Source organism: Melanerpes formicivorus, unplaced genomic scaffold (genome assembly GCF_026170545.1).
Source record: "Melanerpes formicivorus ecotype bairdi unplaced genomic scaffold, bMelFor1.0.p_v2 SCAF_22, whole genome shotgun sequence".
Classification (NCBI taxonomy): Eukaryota; Metazoa; Chordata; class Aves; order Piciformes; family Picidae; genus Melanerpes; species Melanerpes formicivorus.
The window spans coordinates 6,904,454-6,925,142 of record NW_027142374.1 but is presented as its reverse complement, the minus strand read 5'-3'; the positions used below and the strand labels follow the sequence as shown (position 1 = coordinate 6,925,142).

The 20,689-nt window shown below is 42.6% G+C and overlaps 1 protein-coding gene across 1 annotated transcript in view; it reads left to right on the top strand.

Annotated features, from left to right (window-relative positions):
• Window positions 1-10,541: 10,541 nt before the first annotated feature.
• Window positions 10,542-20,689, top strand: part of ALG13 (ALG13 UDP-N-acetylglucosaminyltransferase subunit) — a 28,824-nt gene continuing 18,676 nt past the window's right edge. The window contains exons 1-11 of the mRNA XM_068152261.1: window positions 10,542-10,736; window positions 11,113-11,275; window positions 11,563-11,701; window positions 13,356-13,463; window positions 15,008-15,437; window positions 15,832-15,915; window positions 16,711-16,761; window positions 17,484-17,530; window positions 18,277-18,349; window positions 19,913-19,994; window positions 20,320-20,500. Coding sequence (XP_068008362.1) covers window positions 10,656-10,736; window positions 11,113-11,275; window positions 11,563-11,701; window positions 13,356-13,463; window positions 15,008-15,437; window positions 15,832-15,915; window positions 16,711-16,761; window positions 17,484-17,530; window positions 18,277-18,349; window positions 19,913-19,994; window positions 20,320-20,500 — 1,439 coding nt within the window. The 5' untranslated portion in view covers window positions 10,542-10,655. The remainder of the gene's footprint in view (window positions 10,737-11,112; window positions 11,276-11,562; window positions 11,702-13,355; window positions 13,464-15,007; window positions 15,438-15,831; window positions 15,916-16,710; window positions 16,762-17,483; window positions 17,531-18,276; window positions 18,350-19,912; window positions 19,995-20,319; window positions 20,501-20,689) is intronic.

Genomic DNA, 20,689 nt, shown 5'->3' with positions numbered 1-20,689 from the left:
GAAGAACAGGGCTGGGAGTGAGGAAATGAGAGATTTTTTTTCCCTTTTTGATCACAGGCAACCCATTTCATGATATGACATGCCTGGTGACAAAAACTGCAATACACAAAGCTAACCACGTGCCTGAGGAATTTGAGCGCTCACACTAGTTTGGAGAGCCTCAGAACTCCTTAGGAGTGCAGCACAACTTGTTTTCAGCCATTTTCTTCCCAAATCTCTCTACTCCAATCTCTCTAGTCCATACTTCTTGAGTATATGTAAATAAATCTATCAACTCTCAAATGACAGTAATGCTTTTAGGCATAGATCAGTCATTACACGCAGTACAAGCCTAGATAAAGGATGAGAGGAGTTTATACAAACCACTTCACATTCCTTCTTTGTCTCCCAGGCAGGCCTTCATTTTTCTCTCTCCTTTTTTTGTTTTTTTCTTTCCCCTGTGGTAAGTGGCTAGGACAAGCTCTCCCTGGCTCTCTTTATCTATTGAGAAATGTATTATAATTAGAGATCTTTAAGATTTTTAGCATTTCTAGAGGGAATTAGTTCTTTGCAGACGAAGGTTTTCTCCATTGTGGGATTCACACCATAATTAGACAAAATGATGGGCTAAGTCCCAGTGGAAAAAAGTGCACTGCAATTGGTGTTCATTTTTGTTACACAAACCCATGGAGATCATGCTGATTCCTCCTATTGCAGCCACTTCTGAAGCAGTGTGTTCAATTTAAAACTGATGTACCATTATTATTTAGTACCCACAAGCATCCTCAAGACTTTACCCATCTAAGAAATCTAATGTGAACCTTCTTTCTCTGAGAAAAGTAAAATGCCTCAAAGAAAATTAAAGATCAGTGGCATTTGCATTCCTTGTCTCAGATTACAGCCAGCCTTAAATTCCTTGTTCAAGCATCCCTGAACTCAGAAAATAAACACTTGACTGGGCACAAATCATAGCTGTATGTTAAAATAAGATGCACAAAAGAATTTCTTCCAGCCTTCATGGTACACAAGCCATGAAAATAGCCGATTACAATGACAGAACAGAGGCACCAACCACCAAAGGCAGATATTACTGAGTGCAAGAAGCCTGTGGACAGACTTTATGGAAAACAAAGAAAAATATTTGAATGGCTTTATTGCATCTAACAAATCTTGAATGAAGATGAGTGTTACTAAGAATTAACCAAGTATTTGTAATTAAGTTTTTAGATGAAAAATATCAGTCTCACAAATTTCTGCTATTACCTCGCTGACTTCCAAAATCCAGGATGCCCACAATTAAATCAACCTCAACCATAAACGTATTTTTGTGGAGGAACAAAACAGTACTCTGTGTCTATGCAATTATTCTAGCTAATTAGCACCTTGGGGTAGGCTGTTCATAAACAGCAAACAATAAGGGACCTGCAATATATCCCAGCAGTACCAGTCTCAGAACCAGAGAAGACTTCTCTCAAATCCTCACCAAGTCACTGCCTCACAAAATAAAAAACCAAAATTACAGGTTCAGAGAAACCAAAGGGAATGATTTTGCCTATCATGATAGAAATCTAAGGCCCTGGGGGGGAATGGGACAATGGCTGCTTCAGAAGACATTTCCTTTTGATCTTACACATTAATCATTTCTTCAATATCAAAGCTCATTACATTCAGAAAAATTAATTTATTTTACTAGTTATGCCAGAAGTGTCGTCATAACAACTGTGGATGCTGCTGGGCAATTATATCTCTTTGACAAGGGACAGGAAAGGAGTATTATTTGCTTCATGGCAAAGACATTGGGTCAAGTTTAACAGTCTAATAGCAACCTGATGCTGCTGTATACGATGGTTGCCCAGCAGCCTGCAAGTGTCTTCAGTCTAATGTCTGATGGCCAACTGCCCATATCTCCACTGAGAGCTCAGAGCTGTTACCAATAGGATTAGAAATGGACCATGCTGTGAAGCATGAGGAATTTTCTCAGCCTTCATAGTTCCAACTCCCAAGCAAGGCAAAGGAAAGCTGACCTTCTGTACACCTGTCAAGTATGTTTCACTTCACTTTTGGATTAAAGACCTCAGTCTGCCTTCAGCTGTCAGCCCAATGTGTGATACACTTAAAAATCAAACAAACCAAAACCAAGGCCCCTTCATTTGAACTGATCTAACTATGAATCACTATTCGTATATGGCACCATGACAAGAACAGTGATTTGCAGTGTGCTGCTAACAGGAAACATTGGTACACAAAGCCTTGTGTAAATGAACAGTCACATTTAGTATCTGAACATCTCTTTGCTTCACCAGGGAAAAGGAAATGTGTCCTGGTTTGAACTGGAACAGAATTAATTCTGTTCAGTGATTTGACTTCTCAGCTCAGTCTCTGCTTAGTGAAGCACTTTCTGAAGTTCAGGACATGCTTGCACAGTCAGTGGCTGCTTAGCAGTGGTAACTCTGATGGGGAAAGCTAGTATCAAGGTTGGGCTGAAGATCAAGGTCACTGCTAAATCTTGTGGGCTCTGTGGGGGTGCAGAGTAAAAGATTGCACCTGCAGGAGGAGCAGGCGGGACAGGTGACCCCCAACTGACCAACAAGGAATTCCATCCCACAGATGTCAGTATAAAGCTAAGGGATCATGAGGGTCAAGTTCTTCAATGACTGGTGTCCAAGGAGGACTCTGTCCATTCTGGCTTTGATCCTAATTCATGTGTTCCAAAATCCATTTCCAGAACCCAGCTCCTGAATCCAGTTTCTGTCTGCCACTGAGTCTGGTCTGGGAGTTCACAATGCCTGACCCCAGCATCAGTGGTGACAGTGACATTGCCATCAGAGGGGTTGAGTCTAATTTTGGTTTGTATCTATTTGCACGTTTCATTTTAGTGCTATTATTTTAATCAAAGTATTTTTAACTTTCCTTTCCATTTTATCAGTCTCATTCCCTCATTCCTTTTCCCTTTGGGCAGACAGAGGGATTCATAGAGAGCATCTGCCACTTGTTTAGTGGCTGACCCAGCTCTAACCCTAACCCTTGACAAAAGGCAGCGTTACTGTAGATGGAAGTCTAGGTGGCCATGCATAAGTATGTTATTAGGTGAGGCAAACAGGACTATCATGAGTTTGGCAAAGTTTGCTCTTGGGAAAAAATAATGTGAAACAATCTTGTTTTGACATGAGTGCATGCAGCAGCAATGACACTGAGCTCTGGTTTAGATCTAAATCGGCCACATTACACCTGGGATGAATCTGGTCCAATATTTGTGAGTGAGTTCTAGCAAGATTATTTAGTTTGAATAGATGAATATTATCCTGGAATTATGATGCCAGAAATCCTGAGAGAAGATTCACCATTATATATTGATACTTAAATAAGAGTATATGTCTGTAAGTTACACAGGCACACACACTCAAAACAGTTTCCCAGTTGTAAACATGATTATGTCTCCCTGCACACACCCATAGGATACTAAAAGGTGAAAGCCCTCTTGTTTTTTTATCTTTGTGAAATTTGCATTACATTAACCTTCTGGTTTGACTCTTCATAAAATATTTCTAGCATTTCTGGTGGTAATAAAGCAGCCACAGATAGAAAATGCATTCAAACATCATGTATGATTCACTGCTATAGAAACATGCAAAAAATGGTGGCCTAGACAGAGCTGTTAAAGAATCTCCATGTTCAGCTCAGTAGTTTTGGCAAGTATCTAGTGGCTACTTTGGTCCCAAAGGTCTACTGGAAACTAGGCTGCTTGGAAATAATAAGCTGACTATCATCAGTACAATCATAAAGGAAAGAAAAACAAATATGATTGTCACTGCTATAATAGCACCCCTACTACTGTTGCAAAGGCTTGGGAATGATGCAGAGGGCACAGTTCCTCTGAACAAGACCTGATGGAGATAGGCAGGCTCATTACATGAAACACCATTTGACCTTTCAGGTCTTGTGCAGATCTGTGTTGGCCACTTTTGCTGACTGGCTAGGAAGTGAATCTCATGTGCTTTCACTATTTCATTTTGGTTTTGAGAGACAGCTTGAGAAGAAAAAAAAAATAAAAAGGCATTGCAAATGTAAAGATGCTAATACTACCCTGAAAAGACAGAGCAAAGAGGAGCCTGCAAGCTTGATTCCTTCTCATCCCCTTGATCAGTGAATGCTGTCAGCCCTCTACTGGTATGAACACCATGAAGGGTGTTTGCCCAACATGCATTCTCTTCTGTGTTCTTTTCAGGCAGAATTAGTTTTTCACTAATTGTAGGGCATATTCAGCTAGTCTACATGCTTACAAAATCCATTCACTTAATCAAGGGACTGACCTAGGTGTCTCTGAAGACTTATGAAGAGCAATTCAAGATGTACTGCTGCTGAGAGTCAGCTACTGGAAAACAATAAGCAAATGGACAGTGATGAAATTTAAACTGGGTTCTCAGGACACCTCCTTACCTAGTTTTATGCTGGTTGGCAGCAAGATATTTTTAGCTACTTGTACATTCAGGACTGGCTGCTTACTTGGAGCTCCTACCTAAAGTTCTAAAACTGTGGTTTATTTGAGCATAATATTCTAATTTCCTTTAAAAATGCACATCAAAAAGAATAATTGAAACATGAAATCTATCTCAGTGCTTGTAAAAATGCATGGAAGGCACCTCAGGATTTGATTACATGTGCACCAGCACAGGCTGCCTTCAGAGAACAAAGCTCAATTGATTTCAGGGAGTCTGATTTGCCTGGATGAAAATGAATTTTTAATAGATTTAGTTGTCAGAGGGATTATGCAGGAATATGAAATGGCAGGGCATTCACACAGCAGATCGCTGTGGAGGTGTTTGCTGGTAGCTAGTAGGCAGAAATAGTAGTGTGTGGTTTCCACAGACAGCAAGGAGGAGTGCGAAGTTGTCACAGGAGGAAGTTCCCTGGGGAGATGAAGGGACCAGTTGCCAGAAGACATCATCATAGCGGGCCTTCATAGTCAGGATAACCCTCCTGGCCACAGACCTCAGAACCCCTCCTATGTCTGCATACTGATCTGCTCTGCAACCATTCTTCAGATTATTTCCCAAACACTTACAGGAAATAATCAACTTTGAGAAATTTCATTTTATATGAAGCCCATTTTTTGGTTCTCTACCCTTGGAAGAAACCTAGGAGAGGTATCAAGCATCAGTAAAGATCCAGTTCAACAGCTGGTACAAACCAGTTAAGCCACGCTCCTTGTAACATGGATTGATATGCAGTGTGTGCCAAGATCCCAGTCTAGAGGTGACCTCCTGCTTCATGGGCAGAGCAAAGACCAGCAGCACCTCACTTTCAGAACTTAGTAAGGACTTCACATTCAGAAATTAGAGTCACGATGCACAAAGCAGAAGAGCAGTAATAAAAGGATACACAGTTACAGATATATAATAAACATTTTTTGAGTGTCAGTTTCCAGGACCTTAAGATTCAGTGAGGAATCATTTACTTTGGATAGGGCTTTGAGCAACCTGATCTAGTTCAGGATGTCCCTGCTCACTGCAGGGGGATGGGCTAGATGACCAACCTAAATAATTCTGTGATTCTCTTGGTGTGCTCTTCAGAAGCAAAAGGCTTTATTAGCTAATTCTAGAACCTGGGGCTTCAAGGCATGCTATCAAATATTGCAGACTTTTTTAAAAATTCAAGAGTTGTCAGACCATGGATGCTCGTTCTAGGTAAGTCACAGCCTCCTTTCCCACTTCATCTGTGAAATATTTCATCAGTGGACACAATTCCTCCATGCTGCTTCAGTGCTGTTTCCTGCTCATCAGCCTTGAGGAAGAGGTGATCTAACACTCCCTTTGCTGTCTCCAGTCAGTCTGAGCCTCTGTGTCTCTGCAGGCGACCTGACAATCTCCACTGCCAAATAACAAGCCCACAAAGAGACAATTCAAAGCACATAGGAATGCTGTGATGAAATATTTCAAAGTATACTGTCTACACTTCCCAACAAGTGTTCCTCTGTTATTTTCCCAGACCAAGCATTTCTGAATCATGGTGATATGAAGGAATCATTCCCCAAAATACTCTCCATCTAATTTTCACAGTTTCCTACAGTAACAGAAATATCATCCCTCACAGGTACATCACTCCATCTAAAGGAGAGGGGGAAAGGAAATGAATGTTTTTTTCAGTTCAACTTTATATAAAGCCATCTAGATATAGAACTAAGATTATCTTTACTCATTTTGCAAATTCATAAACATACAAAAAGTACTGAAACCCTGTGAGGGGCTGCACTAGATAAACTTTAAAGATCCCTTATAACCTAAAGCATTCTATGATTCTGTGATTCTTTGTTATTCTCCTAAAATAGCTAACATTTAATTTAACTTGTGAATACCCTGAAGTGCCAACAAGAATAATGGAACACAGTTTAGAAAATAGAATAGAATAGAACAGGACAGGACGGGACCAGGTTGGAAGAGACCTTCAAGATCATCGGGTCCAACCTATCAACTAATCCAACCCACCTAATCAACTAAATCATGCAAGCAAGCACCCTATCAAGTATCCTCCTGAACACCTCCAGTGATGGTGACTCCACCACCTCACTGGGCAGCCCATTCCAATGGGCAATCACTCTCTCTGTGTAAAACTTCCTCCTGACCTCCAGCCTAAACCTCCCCTGGCACAGCCTGAGACTGTCCCCTCTTAACTGGAAAAATAAGAAGCTTTTCCATAGGCAAATGTTAATAGCCAGAGCAAGCCTAGATATAGGAATTTCCCACAGTACTATGCAGACTGCACTCCAGTTTCTCTCTCACTTGAGAGTTAGGAAGACCAGTATTACTGGGGTCCTCATTTTTCTAAAAATGCATTTCACTCCGATGAAATTTGAGGGAGCAAACAGTAAGGCTGTGAACAAACTGCTGCTCACACATGAGGTATTTTTTTGACAGTACCTCACTTTACAGGAATTTTAAGTTCTGAGTGGATGGCTGAAAGCAAGGGCATAGCTGAGGTACAGTGGCAACCACTGTAAACCTATTCTAACTGCAGAATGAATTGGTGGACTTATGATGTTCAGTTTATTTTTTAATTTTGGGAGAGTAGGATCATGCATATACCAAGCTACAGTGCCTTAGTTACAAATTAGCAGTAATTTCCTCAACTACAGTAATTAAAATTATTTAAACAGGGAAACTTGCAAATATATCCTCCTAAAAAAAAAAAAAAGCAAACAAACCAAAACCAAACAACCCAACACCAATCAAAAAACAACCAAACCAAATCATTTAATTGTCCTGCCCTTACTTTTTCTAAAAAAGATGTACAGATGTTCTCACCCTCTGACACACCTTAAAAAGTCAGCATCCTTCCTTTCATTCCAAAGCCTGACTCCCTCTCCATCAGCTGTTAGAGCCTTGATTGCACTAACAGGTCTTCACTGCCCTGACTAGCCTCAGCTGGAGCTTATATCCACCCTCTCTGATGGGCACTTCATTTAAGCTGGGGCTTTAAGTAGAATCAAAGAATGGGTTGGGTTGGAAGGGTCTTCAAGGATCATTTAGTTCAAGCCTGATGTGTACAGGGATGTTTTCCACTAGATGCAGTTGCTAAAAGCCCCATTCTATCATGCCTTTAACACTTCTAGGGATGGACAACCTCTTCTGATGTCTCATTACCCTTACAGTAAAGAATTTATTCTTTGTATCTAATGTAAATTTCACCTCTTTTAGTTTAAAACCATTACTCCTTGTTCTAACACCACATTTCCTGAGAGAGTCTCTCCCCATCTTTCTTATAGGCCCCCTTTAAATACTGAAGAGTCTTAATAAAGTCTTCCTGGAGCCTTCTCTTCTCTAGACTGAAGAACCCCAACTATTTCAGCTGTCCTCATAATGAAAGTGCTCCAGCCCCCTGATAATCTTTGTACCCCTTCTCTAGATCTGTTTCTTGGATGACAGAGGTGAGTTGTCAGAGCCCTTACTGCTAGCTCTGCTCCTGAGCTGCTGTTTGGGTTTTTCAGATTGACCATAAAAACAGCTTTTTACCTTGTCATTGCCTGATGGTCTCTCCATCTGTTGCTGCCACTGCTTCATTTGTTTTTTTTCTGTTGTGCCCTGTTGGTGAGGTCTTTGCCTGGTCTCTGTTGTGGTCACCTTCAGCTCTTGGCTTCCTTGTCCTGAAGGAGATTAGCAAGAGCTGAATGAGGATGGTCAGGGTCAATAAGGCCCTGTGCACTCAGGCAGCTAGTATTGTTTTCTCTACACCGTGTTTCCCAAGATAAAGTGCCACCCTCCCTGTGGCCATGTCTGCTGTCAGCACCATTTGCTTTAATCAAAAAATAAATGTATTTCAGTGTAGCTCATTATGCTAAATGAAAGCAACAGGGGGCTAATGAGCATTGTGAATGAGCCATTAACATGGCAATCAGAGGTATTCTCAAGATATCTACGTCTTTTCTGCATCTTTCTTGGAACTCTCAGTAGCATATATAGATGTGACCTCATCTATTAAATTTAATTCAGTGAATAAATAGATTTAGATGTCTAATTTGAGTAGTATCTTTTTTTGTAGAATTGTAATTTGTGTTACACTTGCAATTAAGAATGGAAATTAGTTCAGCTTGTACAACCGTTAAGGGGTTACTCTTAGCTTTCAGTGGACAAGACTATATTAACAGATTTAACATTTGGGTTTTTTTAGAAACTAAAATGTTATCATTCCCTCTTCTTCTGGGTTTTCATCACAAAGGGGAAATGCACCTGAAATAACAAGTTTACTGGTGATTTCATCTTTGCAATTGATATAATGTAGCTTAGTACTGAACAGCACTTTTGTTTTTCAGAAAGTGCCTTCATCTCCTGCCTGATTTCCAAACCCTTGGCTCTCAGGATCACATTCTGGAGGGAGTTGACATGGCCTTGCTCAAGGAAATACCTTTTCTCAGTCCTTCTAAGAAGGTAGTAAAACCAGCCTGAAACAGCATCAGAAAGATGTGTGTTTAGAGAAAGGATAACAAGGAGGAGGGGAAATCTACCTGTGGTCAGCGATAGTGACAATGTATCTTTCAAAAGGCCAAGAGGAGGGCAGGCAAAAAAAAAAACAACCTGTTTACTACAGTGAATAATTTTAAAAGACTCAGTTCTCTGCACTTTAATATATTCGCCTCCATAGAAAGTTTTAGTGCCGATAAATTGCTAAACACCGTCTCACAGGTGGACAAAGAAGAAAGACAAACACCTCCCCAAGGTACTACCACTGGTCAGTGACAAAGTGAGAAAAAGGAACCATGAGAATACAGCTCCTAGTTTTGATTTCAGACCCGCTTTCAAGGTTTTCCTTGAGTTGCAATCTCGACTCCTGTGAAAGGTTCCTCTATTTAGGCCAAATAAATTTTATGCCTGACTTTCTGAAAGCAGCTAAGAGTCAGCAGACATAATTTTCTAATTGAATTTGCAGCATTTCTAAGATTTGGGATGAACTGGACAGTGTGCACATACATAGCTAGAATTACTAAAGTTTTCTAAACAAAACACAGAATGTGGAGTTCAAACTGTTATTTGTCTCATTTCCTCCTGTCTCGCATCTTCTCTGGTCCCTGTGGTGACAGTGGAAAGATATCCACATGGCAAAGCCACTCAGGGTCACCCACTGACAGAACGGTTTGCCTTCAGTCATTTGAAGGTAGGCTTGTATCCCGTGCATTTGGTCTGTGATGCTATGGTATTGCCCCGGGTGATGCTCTGAAGAGAAGCACATCTGTGAGCGTGGCCCAATGCTCAAGGGTCTCTCAGTTCATCTCTCAGGCTGCCACAAGGCTCAGGGAAGCACAGCTTCAGACCACAATTGTCTGAAACATCAGTCTCCTCCTCTAAAGCATAAAACAGAACCATAGAATCATTTAGGCTGGATAAGACCTTCAATATCAAGTCCAACCATTAACCCAACACTACCAAGTCTGCTGCTAAAACACGTCCTTCAGCACTGCATCTACACGGCTTTTAAATACCTCTGGAACCATTGACCTTGCCTGCCTGTTCCAGGGTATGACAACCCTTTTGGGGAAGAGATTTTTTCCTAATGTCCAGCTTAAACCTTGCTTGGTGATACTTGAAGCTGTTTCTTCTCACCCTCAGGATGACTGACTGCTAATTTGCTGCTACCCTTTTGGGAGCGCTGCGGGAGGGCTGGGTTAGACTGGGTCAACCTATGCCTAGCCCAGGGCAGGCAAGTCTATGAAGGTAGCTGTCGCTATGCTAGGGACATACCAGGCTGTGACCATACCCAGTGTCAGACCCCAGTCAGACTGCCCGTCACAGTGATCCGTGCCTCAAGTGTTAAAATGTTAAGGGCAAAACTAGGTGGGTTTTTGTTTTTTTTTTTTCTCTGAAAATGTTTTTCAAATTGAGATACTCGTGGCTACCTCACTGAGGTCATTGAACGCTGCCGCCGAGTGGCCTCGACAGGCAGGACAGATGCCGGCTCCGCCAGCCTGGCACAGCGCAGGGAACCCGGCAGCCTCGCCGCTGAACAGGCTACCCCGCGTCACCGGGAAACCGCTGGGTTCCGTCCCGCCCCTCGCCTGGGCGGAGGCAGCGGTGTGGCCCGGCCCCTCAGACCGGCGGCCATTTTGGAGGTGCAGCAGCGAGTCGGTGGTGCGCGGCGCCCTCTGGCGGTGTCTGTCTCGCAGAGCCGCTGTGAGCCGCCGCCCGGCGGCCATGAAATCTGTTTTCGTCACCGTGGGCACCACCAGCTTCGATGATCTGATCGCGACGGTTTGCTCCCCGGTGACCCTGCAGGTGAGGAGATAGAGAGCCCGGCTCCACGGGCAGCCGTCCCGGACCTACCCTCCGTGACCTGCCCACAGCGCCTCAAGCAAGCGCGTGCGCGCTGGGAGGGGTCCCGCCTTTTTTCCCACCTCGTCGCCGCTTGTGGCCTTTGGGGGGTGTGAGGGAGCGGGAGGCGCGGGGGTGGCAGGGGCACTGGGGCTAGCTGTCGGGGAACTATGGAGAGTGGCGAGAAGTGCTGATGGTGTAGAAGAAGGAGGGGAGGGACGATCTGTAGCGGGAAGTGGCAGCAGTCCCCATGCTGGGGTAACCGGGAGCAGGGTCGGGCTTCTCCGTGTCCGAACTAGGTACACGCACACCCCAGCCACCCACTGTTCTCCCGCAGCAGGTGCTGCAGAGCCGCGGCTACGAGAAGCTGGTGCTGCAGGTCGGGCGGGGCGAGCTGAACCCGGCGCTGCCCACTAGCCCGCCCGTAGCGGTAGAAATTTTCCGCTTCAAGGACTCGCTGGCCGAGGACGTGCGGAGGGCAGACCTGGTCATCAGCCACGCAGGTAGAGCGACGTCAGTGCCGAGCTTGTGCTCCTGGGGGCGGAAGTGGAAGTCGGGCGGGTGAAGTCAGTTTCTCTACATCTCAGGGACGGGCTGGCAGTGAATGTAGAGGTCCACAGCTAGAGCTGAGTGGTTAAATCACAAAGTCCACAGAATAGTAGGGGTTGGAAGGGACCTCTGAACATCATCTAGTCCACATGTTCACTCAAGAATCTCCCGTATTTCATGAGCAAATACAATGAGATTTCACCTATCAGGGCAAAAAAATTGTTTTCTCTTTCTTCTGTAGGTGCAGGCAGCTGTCTGGAGACCCTAGAAGAGGGAAAACCACTAGTAGTAGTAATAAATGAAAAGCTAATGGACAACCATCAGCTTGAACTGGCAAAACGGCTCCACAAAGGTGGGCATGTCTTCTGCTGCAATTGCAGGTATGGAGTTGCTGTGCTGTCCTGACTGAACAAGCAGTGTTCAGCACCATCACTCAGTATGTTATTACAGTATCAAGAATGTAACAAAGAAATGACATTTCCTTGCAAAGTAGATTTTCTACCGTGGCTAGATTAACATTAGATGCCAATTTACCAAATTTATTATTATTTCACCTTTAAAATCCTTTTTTTCTTTTTCTGTTTTCTTTTCAGAGGGCATATGTATTCAGATGAAAGAGCAGTCTAAACCATACAGAAGCGGTTGAATTTGGAACAGTCAGGTAGCATCCTTAGAGGCACCTGGCAGTTTCTTCAACCCTGACATCAGCTTTTTAACCATGAGCCATAAGGAATAAACTGCTCTCTGCAGACTTAGGACTCCATTTCATCATTTTGCCATATGAATTTTCCTTGTAAAGGGCACTAAAGTTGACTATGTAGATGTACTGAGATAATGGCATTAAATGTATTCATTTAAAACAAAACATAAGAAGGGCCTTGCTGATGTGGATCTGGAAAGTATATAGTTCAATGTCTTTTTTTGCAGTGGCCATACGCAGATGCCCAGCCAAAATGAGAATAGGACAACACCATACAGTACTTGTATTACTTGCATTCTAATGCTCTTAAGTACTTTTGATTCAGGAGGATTTTTAAATCAGACAATGTCTGGTTAGTAACTCCCAATACCTCTGTCTTCCAAATACTTACTCAGGCTGCACTTCTAAGGAAAGTTACCTAGTCCACCACATCCTCTGACCAGGAAATTCACAGGTCTACTACATGTCACTTTAGTGCAAAACAAACAAACCAAATCAAGAAAACACAAATCAAACATCAAAACAACATCCCACCCACCCCCCAAAAAAAACTCCCAACAATAACAAATCCCATCTTTTGTTTGTGTTCATCCTGGCACCTGTTAGTTTCATTTACTCTCTTGTTTTGACTATCTTACTGTATTCTCTTTATTTATGATTAGTTGCACTCTATAAATAACACGTGACTTCTGAATTGAAGGCAGAGGAAATGCAACTGCCTTTATTTAGTCTGCATCTTGTTCCTTTGCCCTACAAAAAGGATTTTGTAGGTTTCAGAAGAACCTTCTGAAAAGATAGCTCAGTCATTTATATTTGTAACATTTCTTAAACTTACTATCTCAGTGCTGCTGACAGCTTGAGACAAGGAAGGAATTGGTATTTATTTTTGTGGAGCAGTGCCTAGCATTTCAGCTTTATTTGCACTCCAATAATAGCAAGATAAAAAGTTGATCTAGCTGTTCTTTCTGGATATGGGTTAAGTGGAGCAAAATGTGTTCAAAAAGTATTAATTTCCTGGTACAGTTTATGATGAAGATCCTGAGTTCTTGTTCAGTCTCCCACAGACGATTAAAGAGTTAGAGCTGAGGTTTTCTGTCAAAGCCGTGGTATAGCTCAAAGTGTTCTCAGCAGTGTTGCCTGGGAGCTAGTGATGGTTGGGGCCTGCTGGTTTGTGGGGGTCTCCCTTTCAATACATGCCCTTATTTTGGTCTTCCACCAAAAAGATTATGTATGTACAAATAGAAAATCTGGGGGTGCAGGGGAAATTTTTGTTTTCTTTGGGGAAGGCTTTTTTTTTTTTTTTAATTAATTTGTGTCTTGGCTTGTTTTTACAGCACTCTTGTGGAGACACTGCAGTCAATGGATTTGTCAACTTTGAAACCTTTTTCTCCTGGACAGCCAGAAAAGTTTGCTTTATTCCTGGATAATGTTTTTGGATTTCAATAAACAATGTCAGAATAAAACCTTTCTCCTCTCCTATTGATGCCTTCCATACTTAAAAGTCCACCAATTGGGACAAACTTGCAAAAAAAAGGTCTGTTGATGTTAACTGCCATTAAATGTTTTCCTATGTAGTGCCAGCTTAAAGTAATCTAGTTTTATGTTTAAAAAAGCACAGTGCTAGCAAAGGGTGGGGGCAAAGTATGAACTGTCCAGTTTCTTGGACAGAGAGATGCTTAACAAAACCTGCACTGGGAATGCCAACAAGGATGTGCTAAATTGCTTCGTAACTGGTATGGCATATACATAGTGGTCTCTTGATCACCATATTTGCCTAATACTAGTGAAAGTTAAGTTGTTCTTGTCAGTGTTCTGTCATGTTCTGCCAATAAGCAGGTGCCTTCATCTCTTGTGTTTACAGAAGCACTGAAAAGAGAATTTTTAAAGTGCAATATTAAACCTCTTTAAAGGGAAAGCTGCATCTGGTGAATCTGGGTGAGAAAACTCAAGAGCTGCAAACCTATATTGCCACAGCATCCATCCCCTGAGTCACCTGGATTTTGGGTGATTTACTCCAGAAGTAAAATACAGCCAATAGAAAAGGAAAGGCGTTGACAAAACAATCGATCCATTTACACAATGTTATCCCATCGTTACTTAGTTTGGACTTTACTAAGTGCAATATTTCCTATTTGATGCTGATTAGAGCTCCCCATTTATAGTACAAAAACTGTCAACTGCTGATGTTACAACTGGTGATGTTTTTTGGTTAAAAAAAAAAAAGTTTGAGCTTAAAATGTTCACTCACTCTATTGGTCTGTAATACTCTAGATCTAAGTGCATAGTTGATGCTAATTGCCCTACCTGCAGGTTCATTAGTTTGGAGAGTTTTTTTGTTGTTGCTGCTTCTGCTTATAACAGGAAAAAGAAACTCCTGAACCACTCATCTGATGTCTGAATGTAATGTTTACTATCAAAAGTACACAGAGGCATTCTCAGTGAGCACAATGGTTATCTGCAGAGTAACTCATGCTGCACAGTTGTGCAGGAGTGATCTCTGCTGATCCCCAAAGTTTGCCCAAAAATCTTAGGAGCAATTAAGATTTTTCACTTAATGCTATAGTGCTGCTATTATTTCAGGTTTAGCAGCTTATGTAAGACCACAAAGCTATGTCACAGGAGCGTCTAAAACCCCATTTAACTGACTTCTAGTAGTGATATGCAGATACATAAAGCAATTAAGTTGGAAGGAGTTAGCAAGGACTCCCATCTCTGCCCGAGGCAGAGGCAGAAGGAGACCGCATCTACGGGGGCTTACCCCGGTTTGGCGTACACACCCACGCCGAGAGGTCTGGGGGGGCTGGTGGGGAAAAGGACCTCACGGTTGTCTATAGTCCTTGCAAGTCTTTAGGCACGAGAAGGGGTCAGGTATAGGAGGTCTTCGCGGGCATCGTAAAATGGCTGCTGCAAGAGACAATTCCTACGAGCGGCCCGCGGGCTAGAGCGGGTGGGAACCGCTCGCAGCTGCCTTTGGAGCAACTCGTAGGCGAAGGGAAGCGGGTCCAGCTGCGGTGGGTCCAGCTGCGGTGGGTCCAGCTGCGGCGGGCCGAAACCGTGGCAGGCTGCTTGGGTGCGGGAAGGGAAGGGGATGCTGGGGGTCGGGCCGAGCCATCCGGCGCAGGTGGGCGCGTTGGGCGCAGGCCCTCATTAGCAGCAATAGTGCGCCTAGCTTCCGCGCGCCCGGCTGCCACGCGCCCCACAGCGCCCCGCGCCCCGCGCGGAGCCGCCGTTTCCCGTCTCTGCCGTTGCTGCCTCAGGCGCCGCCGCCCGGTAAGATGCAGAAGGGCTGGAAGAAGTACTTCGGGCAGAAGTCCTTCAGCGAGGTGGCCATGGATGAGTATCTGGGCAGACTGGGGCTGTACCGTAAGATGACGGCCAAGGACGCCTCCTGCCTCTTCCGAGCCGTTTCGGAACAGGTGCGCGGTAGGGCAGCAGGGATTTGGGTGCGGTGGGAGCCGGGGCGCCTCAGGCTGGTGGTTGCGCCAAGTCCATGTCTGCTTTAGCCCCACAGTTGGGGTTGGGTAAGGGTTGCTCCTGGAGACTTCTCCTGGGTGCCCGAAGTGGAATGGGTGTCGAGATGTGTGTGGTCAGCCTTGGGCTCTCAGGTGGGCAGGTTCCCCGGGTCACTTGGGCTTTCCTCAGTTTTATCCCCCCAAGTGCGTGTGGCCCTCTGCAGTGTCTTCTTGTTTTGTGAAGTGTTTGGAGGTGGTGTTAATCTTTATAAACTATAAGTAAAACAAGCCTCATATGAAGCATAAATTAAGCTGCTCGATTTTCACTATATTTTTTAAATAACCTTTATTTTTTCAGCTGTTTTCATCTCAAATTCATCACATGGAAGTTAGGAAAGCTTGTGTCTTGTTTATGAGGCAGCACCAATATAAGTTCGCTTCTGTAAGTAACATAGGTAGTTATGCATCTCTCCTTAGGAAGTGGTTTAGCCATACCCACACAATCCTATGCAGTGGAAGCATGTCATGCTTTGACAGGCTTAATGTAAGAGAAGAGAAATGGGAATATGACTGCTTGTTTACCACATTTGAGTTGCAATCTTGCAAGTTTATTTGGTTTCATATTTCTGAAGTTCCTGAAATTGAGCAAGTTCCTAGTACCCAGGTAGCCAGTTGGGAGATGGTTATTTGTGGCAGAATTTAGTAGGTAAGAAGTATGTAGGAATTTTGGAGCAAGAACATCCGAAAATAGTGGGAATACAGAAGGCTCTGAAGTGTGTTTAATTATTGCATAGTCATTTGGGGGGATTTTTTTGGTTGGTTGGTTTTGTATGTAACTGCTTCTGTGGGTGTGTGAACAGTGTAAGCTTGTGTGATGTTGAGGCAGGTTTGGGTGGGGGGATTTTTGTGTGTATTTTAGTTTGGTTGGAATTTTGGTTGGTTGGTTTTCCCTTCTCTAATCACAGTCAAGTGCTCAATCAAGGAAGGACATGGTACCCCAAATCATTCCCCTGTTCTAAGGTGGGAAAGACCTGAAGGCAGAACCCTAGTCAGACTACAGCCCTTCAGAACCCCAATATGATAGAAATTATCAGACTAGTCCCAAACTTGGTGTCCATGCCACCAGCCCCTGCCAGTTCCTAGTCAACAACCAGTAACATCTGGCCTAGTGTTTAGGTTTGGCTTTGCTTTCCAGCTGGCTAAGTTTGTATATTTGTTTTCTTTGTTTTGTTGAAAGTATGTGGAAGGATCATTTGAGAAATACCTTGAACGCCTAGGAGATCCAAAGGTAAGATTGATCTAATGCTTGTCAAGGAATTAACATTAGAGAAGACTAGAAGAGAATGGTGGTTAAGTGATAGTTTAAAATGCAGTACTCTGGAGTTGTTTGGGTTTTTATGATAGACCTCAATCCTGAGGTCTCATTTGAGTAGGTAATAACTTGGAGGTTGTACAGAGTATGAATGTCATACACATTTCAGTGGGGAATTTGTGTTAGCACAAAGGAGCAGTCTATGCAAACTGGACAGTAAAACCTGAGGCCTTTCATGGGCCTTTTTCATAATTGCAATTGTTTTCTAAGGAAAAAGCAAAATACATGGAGTGTACCTCACATCATCAAATGGTTATCATGCTTTGCAGTCTCTTCCTTCTTTTACCCCCAGGTTTGAATACTAGAGTTCAAACTTCTGTTTTCTTTAAACTTTAACCAATAAGTATGATTAATGCAGCAGTCTTGGAAATGAATCTAGTGTTTTCAATTAAACTGTCTTTCAAGTGATGTATTTAAGAGTTGCTACCAAAACTTGTGCCGTTTTAGCATGATAATCATGGTCATCCTGTGTTGCAGACTTCTTTGTTTTCCTGGAAGTCCTAATATCTCAACTCTCAATATATTTACATTAACAAACTGATGAGTTTGGTTATGTATTTTAATACTACAGAGAGCTAGAGTAGAGTTTTCAGTGTTGAAGACACTGCTATCTCATGTGATCTCATAATCTTGCACAGGAAAGTGCTGGTCAGCTGGAAATGAGTGCTCTCTCAGTGATGTACAAGTAAGTGTCTCTTTCTTAAGTTTCACTTTGGTTTGGACTTGATGGTGTTTAGCTTCAGGCCCCAGAACCTTTGTTTGTTGCTGAGATGCCAAGGTGTGAAACATAGTAAAAAATGCTACATTAATGAGATTGCGTAAACTAACATGCTAATGGTGCTATCACAGCTCGTGTTCTTATACTGGAGATTAAGGGAAGGGTTGGTTTCCAGCATTATTTATCATCTTTTTGCTAGTGTTAAAGTAACTGTTTCCTTCTAGTGGCTGAAGATGGAAAATCCAAGGAGCTGTGGGTAGTGGAAACACTCTGTAGTAGTTAGAAGTATGACTAAAACTCATGTAGGTGTTTTTGAAAGCACCAGTAGTAAGGAGTGCTTGCTTGGTGTGTAAATCCCAATACTCCTTTCAGATGTAACTTAAGACTGAGGTTTTAATCCTTTTGCAGGGTGCCTAAATCATTTACTTGGTGTCTGTGCACCCAGTTGTAGGCATAAGTACTTGGCCTGATCGGTGGTAAAAATGTAGTGGTCTTGCCAGATAATTTTCCTCTAAGATGAACTGGTGATTTCTCATCTAGTTCTCGCTGTATGTTGTCATTAATTTATCAGGAAGAGCATTCAACTTGATCATTGCATACATATATATGTGTGTGTGTGTATATTATATGGTGAATTCTCTGAACAGCTCCCTGTGAACTTCCTCATAACATAGTTTTGCTCTTTCAAGTTTGGTTTTCCTCTGCTTATCTAGGCGAGACTTCATTCTGTATCGGTACCCAGGAAAGCCACCCACTTATGCTACAGACAGTGGTTTTGAGGACAAGGTAAGGAGAGTCCTATTTGCATCCAGTCCCATTTAACTGTAAAAACTCAGTATGGGAAATGAGCTTCCATAACTCCAGTGCTCATGCATACTTCAACACACCCCCAAAGCTGACTTCAGCTCAGGAAAAAAAAGCACAATTTTTACGCAACAATTAACTCAGAGTAGCTTTGCTTCTCTCTGGGGGGATGCATTGTGTGCTGTTCCCTTGCCAATCTCTGTGTTCCTCCAGATCATTATTGGAATGATTATTTTGGGAAGAAAGGGTAACATCACAATTCCAGAATATTCTTTCATGTTTCTGAAATCATTTTGAGTAAAAAACACTTCCCAGTGGAAATTTGAGCTGACAGGATAGGATGAAATACCTGGATTGAGTTGAAGAACAGAACAACATAGATTTATCATTGTGGCCAAGAGAAGATATTCTGCCTACCTTCAGTGCCTGTTTTCCTGGAGTTAGATGAGACATGCAGTTTTTCCTCTGGAAGAGGGTAAATTGGTGGAAATAGATTAATCTAACAAATTGATTCGTTTCTGTGACATGCAAATTGAGCCCAGCTAAGAATGGAAGCTAATAGTACAGCTTATCTATACAATAATTATTGCTGGTGGCAAAAGAAAGGAAAATAAAGGAGAAATGCTCTGTATTAGCTCCCTAATGCCCCCTCTTGTGTATTTTGCAGTCATGTAAGTGTGCTTGTGGATTTACATGGCTAGCTCAGGCACGATGCCAGAGAAAAGGATTGCAGTATGGGCTATTAATTTGTTGAAGTGGCTGGTCTGCTCTGAAATCTGTGCTGCTGCAACTGCCCTTCCCTGTTGGTTAGGATTACTGACTTGGTTTATGTGCACTTCTTTTTCTGTGTAATCTAACTCCAAAAGGAGCTGAATTTAAAAATCAAGCATCGTGTTCTGGATGTGTTTGTCTTCCATGGCTTTTCCACCAGAGCTCTCCTTTAGTGCTGGCAGCTGTCTGTCATTAGATTGCTTGTACAGGCAGCAGCTTTTTCTGGTGTTGCTCATTCTCACCATAAGATGAGAGCTTGTGTTGGCAGAAGACAATGCATCCTCAATTAAGAGTCCTGGCATGCCAGCTCCTCCTGAATCACTGGGAAGTGTCCTTGCTGGCAGTGTGCTGACTGGTGGTGTTGAGGGCTAGAGAGGTTGATGTTCTTCTAGTTCCTTGGGTAAGAAAGGGTGAAATGTGCCTTTGATTTCTGGGCGCTGTATCTTGGGTATACTGCACTTAAAGGCTTGTAATTATTTCACTTCTAGAGCAAGTGGTGATTGCAGAAGTAAGGTGGAAACAAACTCTTATTTAACTCAGCACCATGTACAAGTTGATAGTTTTCCTTTATATAATAGAGATTTTACCTGGGATTCATTTCTAAGCTGGTTCTCCAGCTTCTTCCTGTTATTCTTTATATTTATTGTTTTCTTAACGAGTTGATGCTGACTGTAGAATGGAAGAATAGTGTAGTCTTGAGCTGTGATATAAAATAGAAGTAGTTTGGGTTTACAGCATTCCAACCTTAAAGCCTTTTTTGTTTTGTTTTCCCAGATCTTACTGTGTTGTTCCGGCAACGGCCATTATGACTCGGTGTACACAAAACAATTCCAGGAAGATGCTGCCATTTGCCAGGGTGAACCTGAAATAATTTTTCTATAGAGGAGAATTGTGTTCTTATATGTTTATAGGCAGTGTTTGTTTTGGATTTCAGGACTGGGGAGTAGAGGGAAGCTCTTTTATTTTGTATTAATATATACATAGACTCATTATTGGTTAAGTGAGATATTGGATCAGATTAATTACCTGAATTACTTTATGATCCTTTCTAATAAAATTTATTATAACTAGTGCCTTGTACCAGTAGTTATCCAAAGATAAGCTTACCTTGAAAACTGCAGCAGTTCTAGTGGATCTGGTAGTATCTTAATTTGGCTTGAGCTTTGTGTTGATTTGTTCAGCTGTATTATATGAGGTCCTGTACAAAGATGTGTTTGGCATGGATGAAGAAGAATTAAGGTCTGCAGTTGAGCTGTTTCGAAGTGGATCCAAGAAGAACAGAAACAGTGGCCCTGTAGGAAGTGAGGATGCAAACTTTGATTATCTTCATGAAAAACTATCCAGAAAACCATCAGAAAAGAGGTAGTATTTTATGAAGGGGATATGGCAAAAGGGAAATTAAAACAAATCCTAAAAAACAAAAACCCTTGCCAAGGGCAACTTTTCCCAGTTTCTTCGAATGCTCATGGGGTATTAACGCTTTCCTGTCTCATGACATGAACAGACAGCTGGACTATATTTTGCTTGCCTTGCAGCTAGGAGATGTCATAA